The 18,637-nt window shown below is 40.4% G+C and overlaps 1 protein-coding gene across 8 annotated transcripts in view; it reads left to right on the top strand.

The window, feature by feature from the left end:
• LOC109431038 (myosin-IIIb-like) overlaps nt 1–18,637 on the top strand; it is a 428,015-nt gene that overhangs the window by 379,389 nt on the left and 29,989 nt on the right. For 6 of the 8 annotated variants that reach the window (XR_009995647.1, XM_062842494.1, XM_062842492.1 and 3 more), the window contains 7 exons: nt 7,657–7,807; nt 7,869–8,161; nt 8,222–8,496; nt 8,567–8,732; nt 16,690–16,975; nt 17,037–17,697; nt 17,796–17,879. Coding sequence is in view for 7 of the 8 variants with exons in the window: in XM_062842494.1 (XP_062698478.1) it covers nt 7,657–7,807; nt 7,869–8,161; nt 8,222–8,496; nt 8,567–8,732; nt 16,690–16,975; nt 17,037–17,697; nt 17,796–17,879 (1,916 nt within the window). In the remaining variant the exon portion in view is untranslated. The remainder of the gene's footprint in view (nt 1–7,656; nt 7,808–7,868; nt 8,162–8,221; nt 8,497–8,566; nt 8,733–16,689; nt 16,976–17,036; nt 17,698–17,795; nt 17,880–18,637) is intronic. The other 2 variants (XM_062842498.1, XM_062842496.1) reach the window with 1 other exon arrangement.

Raw genomic sequence — 18,637 nt, forward strand, 5'->3', positions numbered from 1 at the left:
CTATGTTGTTACTTTCCTTCAAAACACATTTATATATAAGTCATTTAGAGGAAATTTAAATGAAGTATAATTTGCATCTTGAGTTTTGAACAGTGAATCAAAATTCAACCATCGCGCAACAATAATGACAATGCCGCAACCTGTATTTGTTGCGACAAACAAACCCATGCGACATAAGTTTGTCCCAACTTGAAAATAATGGGATTAACATCGTACACCACGAGTGTAGAGATTTTTAAGCCTTGCATTGCGATTTTCGAACGGTAACTTCGAGTCGGTAAACACTGCAACTCTGGTGAAGCTCTATCATCAAACAGTTTCGACTTTGGGTTAGCAATAATTGATTATTCACGAGTTGAAAAGTACGCAACAAATTCAGCTTCCGTTTTGTCTGCAACAAAAAATTTCGAGATCATGTCATTATCTGTTACCAGTAGGGATAAAGAGTAATCGTCGCACCTTCTTTGTTGCTTGTTTTGTGCCTCTTTTGTCTGACAATTCTCTTCACTGGTTTTGAAACGATGTTGAAGTTTTGGATAATTTGGTGTTTTATTAGAAAAATAATCTATCCGTTATAATTTTCTTTCGTGTTAAGAATTTTAAGTTTAGTCAAAAGTTTTTGATACCTCATTATGTAAGTCATAATTGGTCAAAATTTCATTTCATTCGGTTTATTGAATCCGGAGATATAACAGCTCAAAGTTGGCTATCGGATAAATATACCTTTTTCTTAGAATCTTTAGAACTTCGTGCAGAATAGCCCGATCTTTTCCAAAATTGGACCACTAATACACAACTAAATGATCAACTCACAGTAAAAAAATTAGAATATTTGATGCACTTTTGAAAAAGTTACAGCTACATGAAAATTTTTTGAGAGGTGAAAATTTTGCCTGTCCCGATCATTTTGTCTATCCCCTGTACCTCTACATATGTAGCTTACGTAGGAAAGACCTGTGGTGAACCTTCTAAGAACCGACCATGGATTTCCTCAGGAATTTCCCAATAGATTCTTTTAAAAACTTTGTCGCGGATTCTTACCTTCAACGGATTCTTTCAGCAATTCATCCATCGATTTTTTTTCCGAAAACCATAAATTCACAATTCCTCCAGGAAACTCTTCAAGGATTACGTTTGGAAACCTTTCGATGATTCCTTCAGAAGTTTCTCCAAAGTTTCTATCACAAATCCTTCCAGTGATTTAAAAGCATTTCTCCAAATTCTTCAAGAAATTCTTTCAGAGTTTTCTACAGGAATTGACTAAGAAAATCGTTCAGAAATCCTAATGGAAATTCCTAAGACGCTTTCTCAGAAAGTCTTACTTCCTCGAGAAACTTTTTCAAGGATTCCTTCAGGAATTCCTTCCTCGGATTCCTTCAGGAATTCGTTCCTCGATTTTTTTCAGGAATTCCTTCCTCGGATTCCTTCAGAAGTTTCTTCATGCAAACTTCCAAGGATACTTTGAAAAATTCTTTCAAGTATTTGTTAAGATATCCCAGTAAATATTTATTTGTTTTTTTTTTTTCAAAGAATCCTGCTGAATGTCGTGGATTTCTTTAAAGTTACTTCTAAGGATTCATAAACAAATCTTTTAAGAATTTCCATGGATTTCTCCAGAAAGTCTTCCCGAAACCCTTCAGAAAATCCTGAAAATTTCGGAAAACTCCACCAGAAAATCTTTCACTGATTCCTTCAGAAATTTCTTCTTAAAATCTTTTGAAAGATTCCTCCGGAAATTCCTTCAATGTTTCTGTCAAAAACTCTTCCAGTGAAAAAACCCTCCAGGAATTATTTGGAAAATATTTCAATTGCTATTTTAGAAATTCCTTACAAGTTAGCTTCGGGCTTTTCGGGCCCGTATGAAGTTGATCACCAATATTAACTTCTTTTCCCGATCAGCCTAGATAGCTGTGTAGTGTCGGTAGCGGTTAGTTCAACTGGCTAAGAATAGCACTACGGACCGCCTGTTCCAGTGGTAGAAATCCACTAATCAGGTGACCCCTAATTCATGGTGTTATGCGGTTTTACGCTTACCGTGCCTAGGAATGAATGGCTAGGGGGGTCTAATAAAAACCTAACCGCAAACGGAGCCTGTGGAGTACCAGGGCACCCTCCACAGTATTTGCCCTTACTGTGCTAACCGGAGCAATAGCGCGGTGGACCTTGTGTTTCTCCGAGACATTCAGCTGCCCTTCTTCAGTCTCATACTTGAGGCTGAATAAGGGCGGGATTATGAAGATGTTATTAATTAGTTTAAATTTTCACCTATATGGTTTCGCATTATGCGTTTTACACAGTGTATTCTGTGCATCCTCGCCTTTGGCGCACTCAAATCGATACCGATCTGGCTTTATTGTTGCTGTTCTTTTTTGTGCTGTGATTGTTAAGAGTTGATTATGTTTGGCTACGCAGTCATTTATTGAACAAACGACGTTCTTTATTTGCCCGACGTTTCGACACGGGGGGCAAATAAAGAACGTCGTTTGTTCAATAAATGACTGCGTAGCCAAACATAATCAATTCCACCAAATCAGTCGATTTATCATCAGATTGTTAAGAGATTAATCTTGCCTAGTTTGGGTAGTGGCTACGGTTAGGATAGCTCAGATCAATCTTCAGCACAAAAGAACAGCAACGATCAATCTTTGCAGACTTATGCAAAATGGTACAGCCCAAGTGGCGTTAGTCCAAGAACCTTACTTTCGTAAGGGGAATTTCTATTTAGGAAACCTTGTGAATCCGGTGTTTGCTACTTTCAGTAAAAATGAAATGGCAAACTCACGTGTCATGCCTCGAGCATGTGTGCTTGTCAACAACGCAATCGTTGCTACACTCATCTCTGAACTAACTACCAGAGATGTATGTGCTATCACAATAGATGTATCTGTTGGAAACCTCAACAGGAAATACGTTTATTGTTCGGTTTATTTACCGCATGATGAACCATCCCCTACGGATGCTTTCAAGCAAGTCATTGCATACTGCACTTCAAAAGGCCTTCCGCTAATTGTTGGTAGTGATGCTAATGCTCACCATATAATCTGGGGCAGCTCAGACATCAATTTGAGAGGCTCCAGTTTGATGGAATACTTGAGTAGTACAGATCTTGGATTACTTAACATAGGCAACCGCCCAACCTTTATGGTATCTGGTAGAGAGGAAGTGTTAGACATAACGCTTTGCTCTAGCAGAATTAGTCATGAGCTGACCAATTGGCATGTGTCAGATAAAGAATCTTTATCTGACCATCGTTACATCTTGTTTGAACATGTGAATGTTACTTCGCAAACTTTGCGTTTCAGGAATCCCCGGTCAACCAACTGGGATCTCTTTACCGATTTGGTTGCAGCCAAATTTCATGGATACTCACCATCAATTGACACTCCAAGTGATTTAGATGATGCCGTTGATACTACAACGGCCTTTATCATGGAAGCTTTTGAAGAAGCATGCCCTCTGCGGTCTGTGAAGACCACAAGAGGAACCCCTTGGTGGAACTCCGATCTGGCGAAGCTCAGGAAACAATGTAGAAAGAGTTGGAACAGACGACGTTCGGCTGGATCGGAGGCTTTCAGGTCGGCTCGCAAGGCCTACCAGACAGCTCTTCGGTCTGCTGAACGATCCGGCTGGAAAAACCTTTGTACAAATGTTTCCAGTCTGAGTGAAGCCAGTCGATTGAACAAAATCCTTGCAAAATCTAAGGATTTTCAAGTGAACGAACTTCGTTCGCCAAATGGTGATTTCACTTCCTCTGATGAGGAAGTTTAAGAATGTTTATTCAGTACCAGAGTGTCTGAAAGCTCATGTATACATGGATGAGACAGTGTGCCATGCGCTGGTTTGAAATGCGTCTCAAGAAAATTTGTGAGATTTGAGATCATAGCACACTCATCAAAAATCTTGTGTACGTACCTCAATGAGACGTCTCGTGAGACTCGTCTCATTGAGATGTCCGTCAGTTAAAACGAATTGAACCGGAATTATTTTAGTGACCCAGATTAGATCTTATGAACCTGAGCCTACCCCAGAATTAAGGCAAATATAGCGAGACCGATAAATATCCGAGGATTCGATTCATATCTACGAGCGGTAATGGCGGCGGTGGGTATAAGCGAGTGGTTCGGATTTTGCTTGGGGGAAAATCGAAGCGGTTCTGTACCCCTCCTTACTCTTTCGCAGATCGTTGGGTGGCGTCAATCAGTTGCTGTCCTCACGATTGGTATTGGTGTTTGGTGTTTTTTGAGCGTATTGGTGATCAAATAAATATTGCTTTTGGTTGTATTGATTGAGATGGAATTATCACTAACCATAGATGAAGCCCACATCGTATATCACCTTCTTCAGAAGCTATGAATGGTACACAACTCTGGCGCACTACACATTCAATAAATCATCAATCGGAAGTATATGAATTGATCTAACGAGTATCAACAGCACTCTTACGCAGTCTCCCAAAAGATTATGGACGTTAGACATACTCACATCACTTAGAAAGAAGTTCGTTCCATGATTGTTCCTGTTATCACTTTTCTCGTCGTAAACAACCTCCGGGTGCTTTCCATACCCACCATAAAGACCAGGGATCATAAGCAATCCCGGCGGCTGAAAAGTGGAAACAACGGGGGGGGTGAGTACACCACTAAACCAAAAAAGCCCCAGGGCACGAAAGAGAGATACCTAAGCATAAAAGCCGAACTTCGGACCAACAAGGCACATGCCAAATAACCAAGACACGACCTAAGGGGGTCTAGATGATCAACCGGGGCCTTAAATATCCTGTAGGGCCTGTAGGCCCCGTGGGTAATCGAGTTTAAGGCAACTTTCACACCACATTATTTCAAACTCCTATCTCCCCTTCGCCCCCGGAAAACGTCTACTTAATCCCAGTTGAACATTATTTATGTAAATGTAATCCTAGTTAAGGATTCGAGAGTGTATCAAGTCCTGTTCGGGCGCTGTTCGAACCCATTGTGGCACGCTTATGCGTTATTACAGTGTCCTTTTCAGGACGCTATGTGAACCCATTGTGGTACGCTTTTGCGAGTATGACGACCCTATTCCCTTACCTGTCCTTTCCCATGTCCTATCCTTTTTCCTTCCCTTCTCCGTCAGGTAAATGATGAATAGGCTCGTGTTCATGGCGATGGCACAAATTTCCCGAATGGAGGAGAACGTGCCTCTAGAGCCGACCTACTGATACCTGATACCTGATAGCTTCAGAAACTATGCAAAAGATTTCTTAAGAAAATCATTCAGCTATTTATCAGAAAACCTATTCAAAGTTCAGAAATTTCTTCAAGGGTTCCTTCAGAAATATCTCGAGGGATTATTTTAGAAAATTTTCCATTGATTGCTTAAGCAATGCATCCAAGAGTTTCTACATCTGTATTTTATAAGAAATTCCACCTTCTTTTTCTGGAACTTGGCCTGCCTCTCTCCAACTTAGTGTTCTTTGAGCATTTCCACAGTTATTAATTGGAGGGCTTCTCTTTGTCAGTAAATGTATGAATTAGTATTTTGTGTGGCAAGCACAATGATTCACTATGTCCAGGGAGTCGAGAAAAATTTTCCGACCGGACAGGAATCCGTCGTCTCCGGAGTGGCGATCCATAGCCTTACCCACTAGGCTAACTGGAGACCCCAGTTTTTCTTTCCACCTGTTCTTCCTTGAAAACTGCCTTCAGCTATTCTTTCAGAAATGTAGAAATTAAAAATACCTTAAATTATTTCTCCAAAGAGTATTTTTGAAAAATTTTCAATGTTCTTCCCAGCAATTCATCCTAAGTTTCTTTCAAAAACTTTTTCAGAGATTCCATTGCAACGTCCTTGAGGAAATCATTTACATATTCCTTTAAAGTTTCCTTCAGAAAATGTTCCAGATATTCATTTTGTAATTTATCTAAAGACTCCCCCAATACTTCTAGATAAAGCTGACACCTAACATTTTTAGATTTTTCAGAAATTCCTCCGATGCTTTCTCAAGAAATTATTCCAGGTTTCTTTAAGAAATTCCTCCAGAGAGATCTTCAGATATTCAACAAAGATTTTTTCAGACTTTTTCCAATGGTTCCTTATGAAAGTTTTAAATGGATTCCTTCAGAAGGTCCCCCGGTGATTCCTTCTAAATATTTTTTTATATAAATTCCTTCATGAATATCTTCACAGATACACTGATACAAGTTGCCCCGTACTGAAATTTACCATATTTGCGGGAATAACATGAAAAACATTAAAAAAGAGAGCGCAGAACAATGCTAATTGACAAATTAAGAGATAAATTTATGATAAAAAGTCGCGTTCCGGTGGGATTTGAACCCACGACTCCGTATTTGCTAGACCGGCGCTTTAACCCTTCAGGACGCGCAACAAACTTGTTATGAATTTCTTATGACTTCCTCACCAATAATTGTAATATATGGGGCTGTCCATAAACCACGTGGTCATGAGGGGGGGTTCGGCCAATGAGCATTTTGTATGGACTAATAAAATTTTTTGTATGGACTAATGACCACGCGGGGGGGGGGGGGTTTGAGAAGTCCCAAAAAAATGACCACGTGGTTTATGGACAGCCCCTATTCCTAATATTTTGGGGAGATGCCTTATACTATCTTGGCATGTACTCAGCTTCTTGAATTCCAAAATTCGCAGCAAATTCCATATAAAAGTCATTGTAATGCTTCGGCAGATTACTGCCGAAATTTTTGAAGGAATCTTTTAATCATTTTCTATGAAATCTGGAATAGTTTCTGAAATTATCGCTTAAAGTTTTATTGTAGGAATCTCTGGAGAAATTTCTGAATAAATGTCTAAAGAAATAAACAAATTTATTCAAGAATGCGTGGAATAATTTCTGCTCAAATTCATGGATATTAAAAAATTTACGAATTTCTGAAGAAAATCATGCACGATGCTTTGAAAACAATATTTTTGAAATTTGTAAAATAGGAGGAATTTCTAAACAAATCCCTGAAAAAAAAAACGAAATGAATTCATGGAAGATTTTGTATAAGATTTTCCAAAAGAATCTCCAAAAGTTTCTCCAAATGAATGTAGAGAAAATTTTCTGAATATCTGGATTCAGGATTTCTGAAGTAATCCTCGAGTGAAGTTGTCAATCAATCTCTGAAATGATTTATGAAAAATCATGGAGGAGCTGATGAAACAATTCAAGCCAGATTTCTTAAAAGAATTCTTTCTGACACATTCAGAGGAATGGAAAGTGGAAGATTTTCTGAAATAATCTGTAACATGATGATTATACACCTTTGATAGGATTGCCTTAAAACTATATGCTGTGAAAATTTGATACGATATAGTTTGAATTTCAAAAACATATTTTTCAGAATCGTCCAAAAGATTTCTGAAGATTCAGGTCCAGATTAAAAAAAATCATCTAAAAATGAGCATTGGGCGAAATATTGCAGTCATTTCCATTGACCGTAACTGTATAACGGGCGCTGAAATGTGAAAACCTTGAATAACCAGCTCTGGTTTTACTATGACAGCACTGAATGATACTAGTAAAAAGAGCCGTAGTTCTACTTCAAAAAGTATGCAATTGGACGTATAGCTTTAGAAATATGAGATTGTTTGTAGACTAGACATTTCTTTAAAAAAAAAACACTTTCCAATCTTAACTTTTTTGTGTAATTTCAGGAGTACATGGCCGAAGGAATCCCTGTTGATTTAGTGGAGTTTGCAGATAACCGCCCTGTGTTGGATATGCTCCTTAGTCGACCTCTTGGGCTACTGGCCCTTCTAGACGAAGAGTCCCGTTTCCCACGATCCAACGATCGATCTCTAATCGGTAAGTGTAATTTTTAGACCAATTATTGGAACGGAAACTTTCAACCGCCTCTTATTCGCAGAAAAATTCCACAACAACATCAAGTCCAAGTTCTACCAGCGACCCAAGTCCGATGCCGTGTGCTTCGCGATCCACCATTTTGCCGGCCGCGTCGTCTACCAAGCGGATGGATTCCTGGAAAAGAACCGCAACTTCCTACCGGCGGAAATCATCCAGCTGATCCGCCAGAGCCAGTACGACATGATTCGGTTCCTGTTCCAGTGTCCGATCACCAAGACGGGCAACCTGTACTCGGCCATCCAGGACACTGGATCGCGCCAGAACGTGTCCAACTTCATCAAGGTTGATACGAAGGTAGGTCGTCTAACTTTGTTCTGTGGGCAATCCACTGAACCCTTTTTCGCATCTACACAGGAAAAGTTCAACTCCCGCGGGCTGGCGTCGCAGTCGAGAGCCCAGCAAACGGTGGCCACCTACTTCCGGTACTCGCTGATGGATCTGCTGCAGAAGATGGTCACCGGAACACCGCAGTTCATCCGGTGCATCAAACCGAACGACATGAAGGCTGCGAAGAGCTTCGAACCGGTCAAGGTGCTGAAGCAGCTGCGCTACACCGGCGTGCTGGAAACCATCCGGATCCGTCAGCATGGCTTCAGCCATCGGTTGGCGTTTGCGGAGTTCCTGAAGAGGTGAGTGTGGGGATGTGGTCTCCGCATCGGATAAATTTGATGATGAATTTTGGCATTCTCTTCCGCACAGATACTACTTCCTCGGCTACGGATTCGAGGAACGTGTCGTCGCAAGCCGAGAATCGTGTCGTTTACTTTTAGTGCGTCTAAAAATGGATGGATGGGCACTCGGAAAGTCCAAGGTGTTCCTCAAGTACTACCACTTCGAGTATCTGTCCAAGCTGTACGAAGAACACGTGAGTTTTTTTTTTTAGTTTTACTTTTACTATAAGGTCTACACAGGGTATATTTTCGATTCGATTCCTTCAAGGGGTTACATTCGAAAAGCATTCAGGGATCCAGTGGTGTCATCAAGGTTCCTTCAAGTTAATCACTGAGTAACCAGCACTTCAGATCAATCAAAAACTTGGTTCAACTTATAGTATGACAATACATTTGTTTGAAAAAGTTGTCTAATCCTGTTTTCGTTTACGAATAAGTTTAATGACTTCAGAATTCTTCCATCAATTTCTTCAGAAATGCTTTAGGAATTCCTAAGAAAAATTCGTTGAGATATTCCTACAGAAATTTAGCGAAGAACCAATTTTGAAAAACATTCATATATTCCTTCAGAAATTCCGCCAGCGATTATTTCATAAACTCTTCCTAGGAATCTTTAGGAAGTTCAGCCTAGGGTTGCTCTGAGAATTTCTCCAATAATTCTTTCAGTGATTTCTTTTTAATTTCATCCGAAGTTTGCTAGACATTCAATAAAGAAAATATCCAAAAACTCTTTCATAAATCCTCCCTTCATTACTTTCGGAATTGCTCCACGAAATTTCTTTGAAATAGATGCCCTTCGCAAAATCTTACTCGAATTCCTTCATAAAGTTCTTTAGAGCTTCTTTCAAAAATCTTAAAGAATAATCTGTAGGCCCAAAAATGTATCCTAGAAGTTTTCTAGAAATCCTTCCTTGGGTTTTCTCATGGAATCCTTCATGATTTTTTTTCGGAAATCATTCCAGCAATTCCTTCAGGAAATCAAGAGTGTAAAATTCCTTCCGACATGTCACCAAAGCTCCTTCCAGGTATTCCTTAGGACAATCCTCCAGGAACTTGTTCAAAATTTTCTGCAAGTGATCTTTATAAATTCTTCCATTTCTTCAGAAATTCCCTTAGAGTTTCATTCAGAAAATTCTCCAAGATTTCTTTGAACAAATTTCCAACAACTCCATGAATTCATGTAATATCATTCAGAAATTACTCTATTTTACAGTTGTCTTTAGATATTTCCTTTAAAATTCAAAATTGTCTTTCTTAAAAAAAAATCCATAACTTCCTCTAAAACTCCGCCATGGATTACTTTGGAATTTTTTTCTTATAGTATTTCAAAAAATCTTCCAGCACTTTATCGATCAGCTCCAGAAATCTGTCGGAAATTTCTTCAGAAATTTCCCTAGGGATTCCGATGGAAATACCTACAGGAATGTCTCCAGGATTTCTTCCGGACTCATCCAGAAAATCCTGAAGGTATACCTCTCCAGAATTTTTATTATTACTTTCAGTAATTAGTTGAAGTAATTTCCAGGGATTTTTTTTTTCAGGATGTCATAAATTCATTCAGAAATTTCCCTAAAATTGCTTCAGAAGGATTCGGGAGATTTATTTTTAGAAATTTATAAAGACATTTGTTCCGGGATCTTCACAGGAGTTTTTCTGAGTGTTTCTTAAGGTATTTCAAAATAGATTTCTTCAGAAATGCATATGCTCTATGAGTACTTTATAGAAACTCTCCAGCAACTTTATTAAAAAGCTTTTCCAGATTTTTTTAAATGTCTTTTTTTGCAATTTTTCCTGGTATTCATCCAGGAATTCCTTCAAGAAGTTTCGCCAGGCATTTCTCCAGAATTTTTATTTTTTTTTCAGATATACCTCCCGGATTTTTTTCACAATTTCCTCCAAGGTCTTTTTCAAGAATACATTCAAGAATAATTACAAGGGATTTCTTCATAACTACTTCAATTTTAACAGTGATTCTTTCATGAAGTTCTTCAGAAAATCTTACAGGGGTTCTTGCAGACAATCTTACAAGGATTTATTTTTAAATTGCTTTTGTAGCTCCGTCTCAAATATCTCCTGGCAAACCCGTGCAGAAGGGAGGGGTTTTGGGGGTTAAACCCCTCCCATTGCCGATGCTCTATACATTAGGCGCCCCTCCGCCCTATGCAAAAATAAGGAAAAAACCCCTCCCTTGGCGTCTTTTCTGTGCACGGGCCTGTCTTCTGAGATTCCTTAATAGATTTCTCCAGGGTTTTTTTTTCTGAAGTGCTTACAGGAATTGTAACACAAAAAAATGAAAAAAAAACTAAGGACTTCTTAATAAATTTCTTGGACAATCCTTTCAAATTATTCTGAAGAAATTCCCGGGAAACTTCTGGAAATACCTCTAGAGATTCCTAGAAGAAATTAAAAAACAAAACGAAAGGATTTCCTTGAGCAATATCTGAAGTAATTTTTAGACAAGTTCTTGAAGAAATCCTTGAGATTCCTTAAGATCAATAAAAAATCGTATGAAATTTCTGGAGGAACTTTGGAAGTGATTTTGAGGAACATTACATTTCCGGAAAAAAATCCTGCATGAATTTGTGAACAAGTTTTTGCGTTTCTAAAGGATTCACCTAAGGAAATTCAGAAAACTCAACCTGGAATTTCTGAACGATTCCTAAAACGCATTCAGCAGAAATACCTGCTGAAGTTACAGACCAAGATAGTAGAGGAATTGTTGGGAAAACCTCGAAAAACTTCCCGAATTAATTTCCCGAATAAATTACTAACATACTTCTAAAATAATTCCTAGAAGAACTTCTATTAGAATTTATTGAAAACAAAAATCTGGAGAAACGTCAACGGATAAATACTGGAGTAATTTGCCTGAGGGATTGGAATATAAATGCTTGAAAGAATTTTGGAAGATATTTTTGAACGATCTTCGGAATAATTGTTGAAAGAATCACTGAAGAAAGAGCTGAAAAATCCTACAAAAATTCATGAAGCGATCGCTTGACGAATTATGAAAGAATTAAAAAAAAAATCCAAGAAATCATTCCGGCAGAAACTTTTAAATGTATCCCTGGGGGATTTTGATAGCGAATATTTGTTAGAGCTATACTGCCGTGAATCGCATATCTGTCCCATTTGCATAGGAAATCCAGCAAAGATGGGACTGATATGCGATTCACGGCAGTATACAAGAATTCCAATAAGAATTTCTGAAATAATTTCTGGATAAAATCTGATTTTCTCAAGAAATTCCTAGTGGAAGAATCACTGAAGAAACCCATAAACTGGTTCCTCGAAGACATTTTTGAATATTTTTTTTGAGAAACTTTTGAAGCAACCCCTATAAAAACTCCTAGTAGCATTTATTGAGAAAGATTCGTAAAAATGCATGAACTGGAGTACATTTTAAAGGAATTCCTGGAATCATTGGAGGAATTCTTGCTGACCCCATTTCTGCAAGAATCTTTCTTCTGCAAACAGGACCCTTCGATAAGTACTGTAAGGACTCCTGGTAAAATTTCTTGCAGTTTTCCTGGGATAATAGTAGAGAAAATTGAATTTCTCTGGGCATTTTTATATTCTTTTTCCAGAGTTATTGTCATGATTGGGAAATTAATTTCCATGGGGACATAACCTCACAACGAGGCGCTGAAATTCAGGAACCTTGAGTAGTCCTGATTATACCATGACAGCACTGCTTTTTAGATATTTCTCAAGGGACCCTGTCGAGGTTTATAATGAGATTTTTTCGGTATTTCTCCCGAGATTCCCCCTTTCCGGAGATTCTCCCGTGTTTTTTTCAGAGAGATTATTCCATAATTACCTCTAAGGAATCTTTTTTTTTTAAAAAAAAAGACACGGACAACGTCTTCAGCTTTCAGCTGTACAGACTGTTTTTAACTTAACATTAGACAACGGACAATGTAGCATGCACCAGTGGAAACGGGAAAGAAACTATTCTCACGAAAAGTTTCAACGCCCGAAGCGGGAATCGAACCCTCACCCCATAACATGGTGCGATTATAAGCTTGGTGACCCTAACCGCACGGCTACGAGGTTCCAGGTTTTGAAGATTCCTACGAGGATAATATTCGGGAGTCCTTTAATGATTACTTTTGAACGTCGGAATCCCTGCAAGAACTCTTGGTTTCAGGAAGAAAATACTTGTAAAAAATCCGAACAGATTTCCTGAAGCAATATCTGAAATTTTTGAAGTTCCCTTGAGAAACCCTGGAGATTCCTTAAAATCCTTAAAAAATTCATTCAAGACTTCTAGAGGAACTGTAGAAGTGATTTCAAGAAAATTTTCTGGAAGAATTTCTGAAGGAATCGGTGGAGAAGTTTTTGGAAAACAAAACCTGAAGCGATTTCTAAGGGACTCCCTTGAGGAAACTCGGCAGAAATTCCTGCCGAAATCACAGACAAAGATGGTGGAGAAATTTAAAAAAAAAACTTCAATAAATTTCTTGAAGATTTCCTAAAAGAATCGTCGTATAGGATTCCTTCAAGGATCGCATTTGGCATTTTTTCCGAAAAATGTTCAGAGATTCTTCCTGAGAACCCTCTACAAATTGATCTCGGAATCGCTCCAGGGAATCCGTAGAGAATTCTGAAAAAATATTTCTCCAGAAAGTCGCTCCGGGATTCTTTCAAATTCCTTTTATGATTTATCCAGCATTCCTTCAGGGATTCCACCAAAGTTTTATTCTGTGATTACCCCAGAAATATCTCGAAGGATTCCTCCTGGGATTATATCCACGTCAGGGTTATTTTTATTGATATTTTTCTTAAATTGGTGTCAAGATTACTACCGGGATTTATCCCCGGATGCCTCCAGACATACTAAGGTTTTCCCAAGGTTCCGTTAGGGAAATTATTCAATAAAAACCTCCAAAAATCCTTCTAAGATTCTTCTTAGGATTCGTCCTGGAATCCCTTCAGTGATATTGTTCCAGAATTCTTCTTAAGACATGTTCAGGGATTTCTCTCGATATTTTTACCTAATTAGCTTGAACATTTTTCCTGACATTGATGTGAGGATTCCTTCCGAGAATTTCCTGACATTCTTTCAGATACTTCCTGGGGTTTCTCTAGGATTTCTCCAGGGTTTCTTCCAAAGATTATTTGTAAGATTACTCTAGGAATATCTTGATGATTCTTGTCAAAATTCCATCTCAGATTTTTTTCCGGACATTTCTGTCGAGATTTTTACGGCAATTTCTCTCGGGATTGGATTCCTGAAATGTTTTTTTTAACAGCTCCAGAGACTATTCAAGGGATTCCTCTGCGGGTTTCTTCTCGGAATCCTCCTAGGATTTTTCAAATCTTTCCTGGGCATCATTTGGGATTCTTCCAGGGAGATTAGTGTAATAATACCTACGTATTTCTTCCAACGAATCGCGCAGAATTTATCCAAAGATTCATTCTGTGATTACTCAAGAACTGCTTTGAAGCATTTTTCCTGGGATTACATCAACGACTCATTCATGTTTTTTTTATATTCCTCCTAGAATTTGATAGAGATTTCTACGTGGATTTTACACGGAATTCCTCCAGGGATCTTTTCTGAGATTTATCCGGGATTCCTTCAGGGAGATTATTTCACAAAGATTCCTCCAAAGGATTCCATCCGGGATTTCTTTAATAATTTCTTCAGGGTTCGTCTAGGGATTCCGGATCCGGAGATTCCTCTCGAAATTCATCTCGAGGTTCCTCTTGGTATATTTATCGGCATTCCTCAAAAATTCTCTCCTGGAACTCATCGGCGGATTACTCCAAGATTATTTCAGATTGCCCTTTGAATTTCCTAAGGATTGTTCCAGATATTCCTCCAAAGATTCATTTTGAGATCCTCGAAGGAATAACTAATGTTTCTCTCGGGATTTCATCCTTATTTTTTTGTGAAATTCGTTCGGGGATTTCTCTAGAGATTTACACGGAATTCCTCGGTATTTTTCTCAGGATTCTTTCTGATCCTGATACACTAGAACCTCTTTTTATTCTCTTTTAATTTATGCACCTTTTTTATGCCCTGCATAAAAAATGGAGAGCTATTAGAATCAATATAGTGCATGAAAAAATGTAATAATGACAGTTACTTTTGTAGTGATGGCCAGAAGCGTTTGTAGGGTAGAGCAAAAGGAGGTTGCAGGGTCGTTTCAGAGGTGTCCAAGGAGTTTCAAGCGGTACCAGTAGGTCTCAGGGGGTTTAAAGGGTTCCAGGGGCTTCCAGGGTATCTAAAAGGCGCTTCAAGGAGTTACAGGGGCATTTCAGAGCGTATCAGGGGCATCTATGGGGGTCGCAGGAGCGCTTCAGGAGCATTTAAGCGATCTAAGGGGTTCTAGAGAGCCTCAGGCTCGTTTTAAGAGGACTCAGGGGAATCTCAAGGGGTCAAGGAAGTTTAAGGGGAGTACCTGGAGGTCTCAGGGGCATTTAAGGCAGTCCCAGGAGGTTTTAGAGTTGTGCCAGGTGGTTTCGACGTTTTTTCAGCTCTGAGACCCGCTGAGACGACCCTGAGATCTCTCGACACCCTTTGAGTCGCTCTGAAACGCTTCTGAAACCTCCAGGTTCCCCTAGAACCCTGGAACTCTCTCACATACCTCTAAAAATTCTTAAACCACCCCTGAATCGCCCATCAGAGACCCTCTGAAACCCCCTGGGGTCTCCTGAAATGCTTCTTAAATCCCTTGACACGCCCTTAAACGCATCTGAGACCCATTAAATGTTTGAGCTTCCTTGGAACACCCTGAAACAACCCTGAAACGCCTTTAAAGTACCCCTTTAGACCCATTTAAACTGAGACCTCTTGAAACCCCTGAGACCCTCGGAATCGCCAACGAAACCTATCGAAGCATCCTTAAGAAGCTCCTAAAATACCTCCCTCCCTCCCTGAAACGCCTCTGACGCCTCCTGGGTTACTCTTTTTTGGGGCTCTCTTGGACCTTCCTGGAAACCCCCTTGACTCTATTCTGAAGGCCCAGGAGCTAGACCTGTTTTCGCGAACTAAGTTTCCTTATTGAAACTTCGATTAAATGTATACAAAAGATTCGCTCTATATATGCCCTTTAAAGCTTATGCACATTTTTTTATGCACCCCCATCCCACGGAATTAAAAGAGGTTTCAGTGTATTCCTTCAGATATTTGTTTCCGATACACTTTCTTGGATCCCTTCAAGTTTCTCTTCCTGCATCCCCGCATTTTCATTGGAATGTCTTCAGGGAGATTACTTCAGTTGTATCTGCAAAAAATCTTCAATGCATTACATCCAGGATTTCCCCAGTATTTTCCTAAGATTTTTTCAGGCATTTCTCTCGATGTGGATTTTTTCCAGGGATTTCTCCTGAGATTCCAGCAAGAATTTCACAGAGGATTGTTGAAAAGGTGTGCAACCGGCATTCATTGAGAGAGTCAGTCATTGCTCCAAGGTGCATTTTGAGATTACTCCAGGAATGCATCGAGAATTCTTTCCAGTATTCCGCCCAGGTTCCTTCATGGAGTTTCCCGGGATTAGGACAATTTTTGGCCAAAATTTCCTAACAAATCCGATGAGTTTTGCTTATATTCGAGAAAATACATAAAATGCCCTGATCCCTGATTTTCTATGCTATGTCGATGGAAGCCCTACCCGGCATTCCTTCTGAGATTCGTACAGGAATTCCTCCTGTCATTTCTGCTGAAAAATATCCTGAGATTTCTTTTAGGATTTCTGCAAGGGTTGCTCTTGGAGTTCCTCCTGAGATTCCTTCAGAAATTTCTTCAAAGATTGCTTCCGTAATTCCTTCAGATATTAGCTATGGCTAATTTTTCATCAGCTCATGATCATCTTCAGCAAATCTATCGAATAATTCTACAGATGCCTTGGGTGTTATCAAGTTAATAAACGCTTAAAAAATATGACCTGTAGCCAGGCCCGGATTAAGGATTGTGGGGGCCCGGGACTCGAGCGGATGTGGAGGCCCCTCGGAAAGATGACCGAAAATGTTTTACCTTATTTTCGAACACTACTTGAGCAATATGAAAAATAAAGCTAACGTTAGCAACCAAAAAAGGTTTTTGTGGGGGCCCCTAAAATGTGGGGGCCCAGGGCCCGCCCCCCCCCCCTTAGATTCGGCCCTGCCTGTGGCAAAACGCTAATCAATCTTCCTTCTCTCCAGGTTCGCAAAATCATCCTGGTGCAGGCCTGCGTTCGCCGTTGGCTGGCCAAGGCATTCGTCAAGCGGGAGAAACAGATGGCAGCGCAGCGCGTGGCTCGCAGTGCCGTTACCCTGCAGAAGCACGTCCGCGGATGGTTGACGCGACGCCGCATGAACAATCTGCTCCGGGAAAAGCAAGAAAAGGAACGTGTCGAACGGGAGCGGCTCGAAAAGGAACGGGAACGGCTGGAAAAGGAGCGAGAACGCCAGGAGAAGGAACGACTGGCACGGGAGAAGAAGAACAATGGTAAGTTGTTTGCGATTTCCAATTCGGAATTTTGTTTTTAATGCTTTTCTGTGCTTCGCAGAACAAAACAAAGTCAAACAGGCATTGGCCAGGGCTAAGCTGATTCACCAGATGTCCAACAGTGAGCTCATCAAACCATCCGAGAAACATGCTGTGGACATGAACAACAAAGAGAACGAGAAGGCAGCTATCGTCATCCAGAGCTATTACCGAGGATACACGATCCGCAAGATGAAACTTACCCCGGAACTAGAAGCCAAAACCAAATACATTCTGGGTATCGCTAAGAACCGCGTTGAAGCCCAACGCATGATGCAGAAGGAAGGCTTCACCAAGGAGGACGCCGCTCGTATAATCCAAAGGTTCTACCGAACTCACAAGAGCAAGAACAACAACAGCAACAAGGAAAGCAGCCGAAAGAAGGGACCGGCGCCGCAACCCGGTAAACCTCTCTCGGCCAAGGATCAACAGGTGGATCTCATTGCGTTCTCGCAGAACGTCCACATGTTGAACCAGGAGATTCACAAGAACCTACGCGCCACCAAGACCGGAATCCCACTGGATGCCATAGAAAAGCTCCCCAACGACTACAAACGACCGCCGGGCTTCGTGCTGGTGCCGGGACTGCTCGGAACGGTCCCCGGCGGAGAGTTCACCAAGTACAGCTCGTTCCGCAGTACTGGCGACTGCGACCACGAAATGACCAAGGAGCTGATTCAAAGGTAAGGTCACTTTTGCTTCTACGTTCCATCTGCCCCAAGATAAATCAAAACCAACTTCTGTTTTCCTCTCGCTGGCAACGAAAAAAAAATACAACCAGTCCGGTCTCGCCGAATGAATTCGACGACGTATCCCCGTGGGACATGCCGTTCTACGAGCTGGAACGGAATCTCCGCTCGCAAAGGTTTTTACATCTGCTTCTGGTCCTGCTGCTAGCATTCATGCTGTTTGCCTGGTTTTTCCTCTGGACCTATAGCTGGGGTTGATGAGGATGGTGGGAAAAACGGTGTGAGTGAGGCAGCACTGCAGTGAAATGCTCGTGCTTTCGGTCGTCCCCCCTATTATGTATTTCCTAGCCCGGAGTGATTTCCACCCAGGCGTACCTAACGCTATCCTTCTCAGTGGCATACCTTTTTTCCCTGTGTTTGCCCTTTCCCTAGGTCCTAGGCTAGTTCAACAGTAGTGCGTGATGCTTGTTTGGGGTAAAAATTTCACGAAGGAAAAATACCAGTGAGTCTCACAGGAGCGTGGAAAGTTTTTTTTTCCGCCTGCTTACGGTCTCCGAGGGTAGTTGACTGTGACCTTTACTGGGTTTGAGTGGTTTTTAATGCATCGATAGTGTGGTGTACGTCCGGGACTGTTATTTGTCAAATGCCTTGATTTATTACACATGAGATTTCTCCACTTGCTAGGCGATTTTTGAAGGGCATGTTTGTGTTTTCTCTTTTCATGATTACACGAGTATAATAGCGTTTCCAGTGAAGGTTAGTTGTTTGAAAAATCGGCTGTTTAATAGGACCAAAAGATAGATAACTCGAATAAACGTAGTCATGACTAGACTGAGCTGCCGTGAATCGCAAGTCAGTCCCATCTGCAAAAAGTAGGCATTGAGAAAATTGACTCTGAAGTTTACAATTCGATTTCTATGTGAAACTTAAAAAA

The sequence above is a fragment of the Aedes albopictus genome, chromosome 3, assembly GCF_035046485.1.
Source record: "Aedes albopictus strain Foshan chromosome 3, AalbF5, whole genome shotgun sequence".
NCBI lineage: Eukaryota > Metazoa > Arthropoda > Insecta > Diptera > Culicidae > Aedes > Aedes albopictus.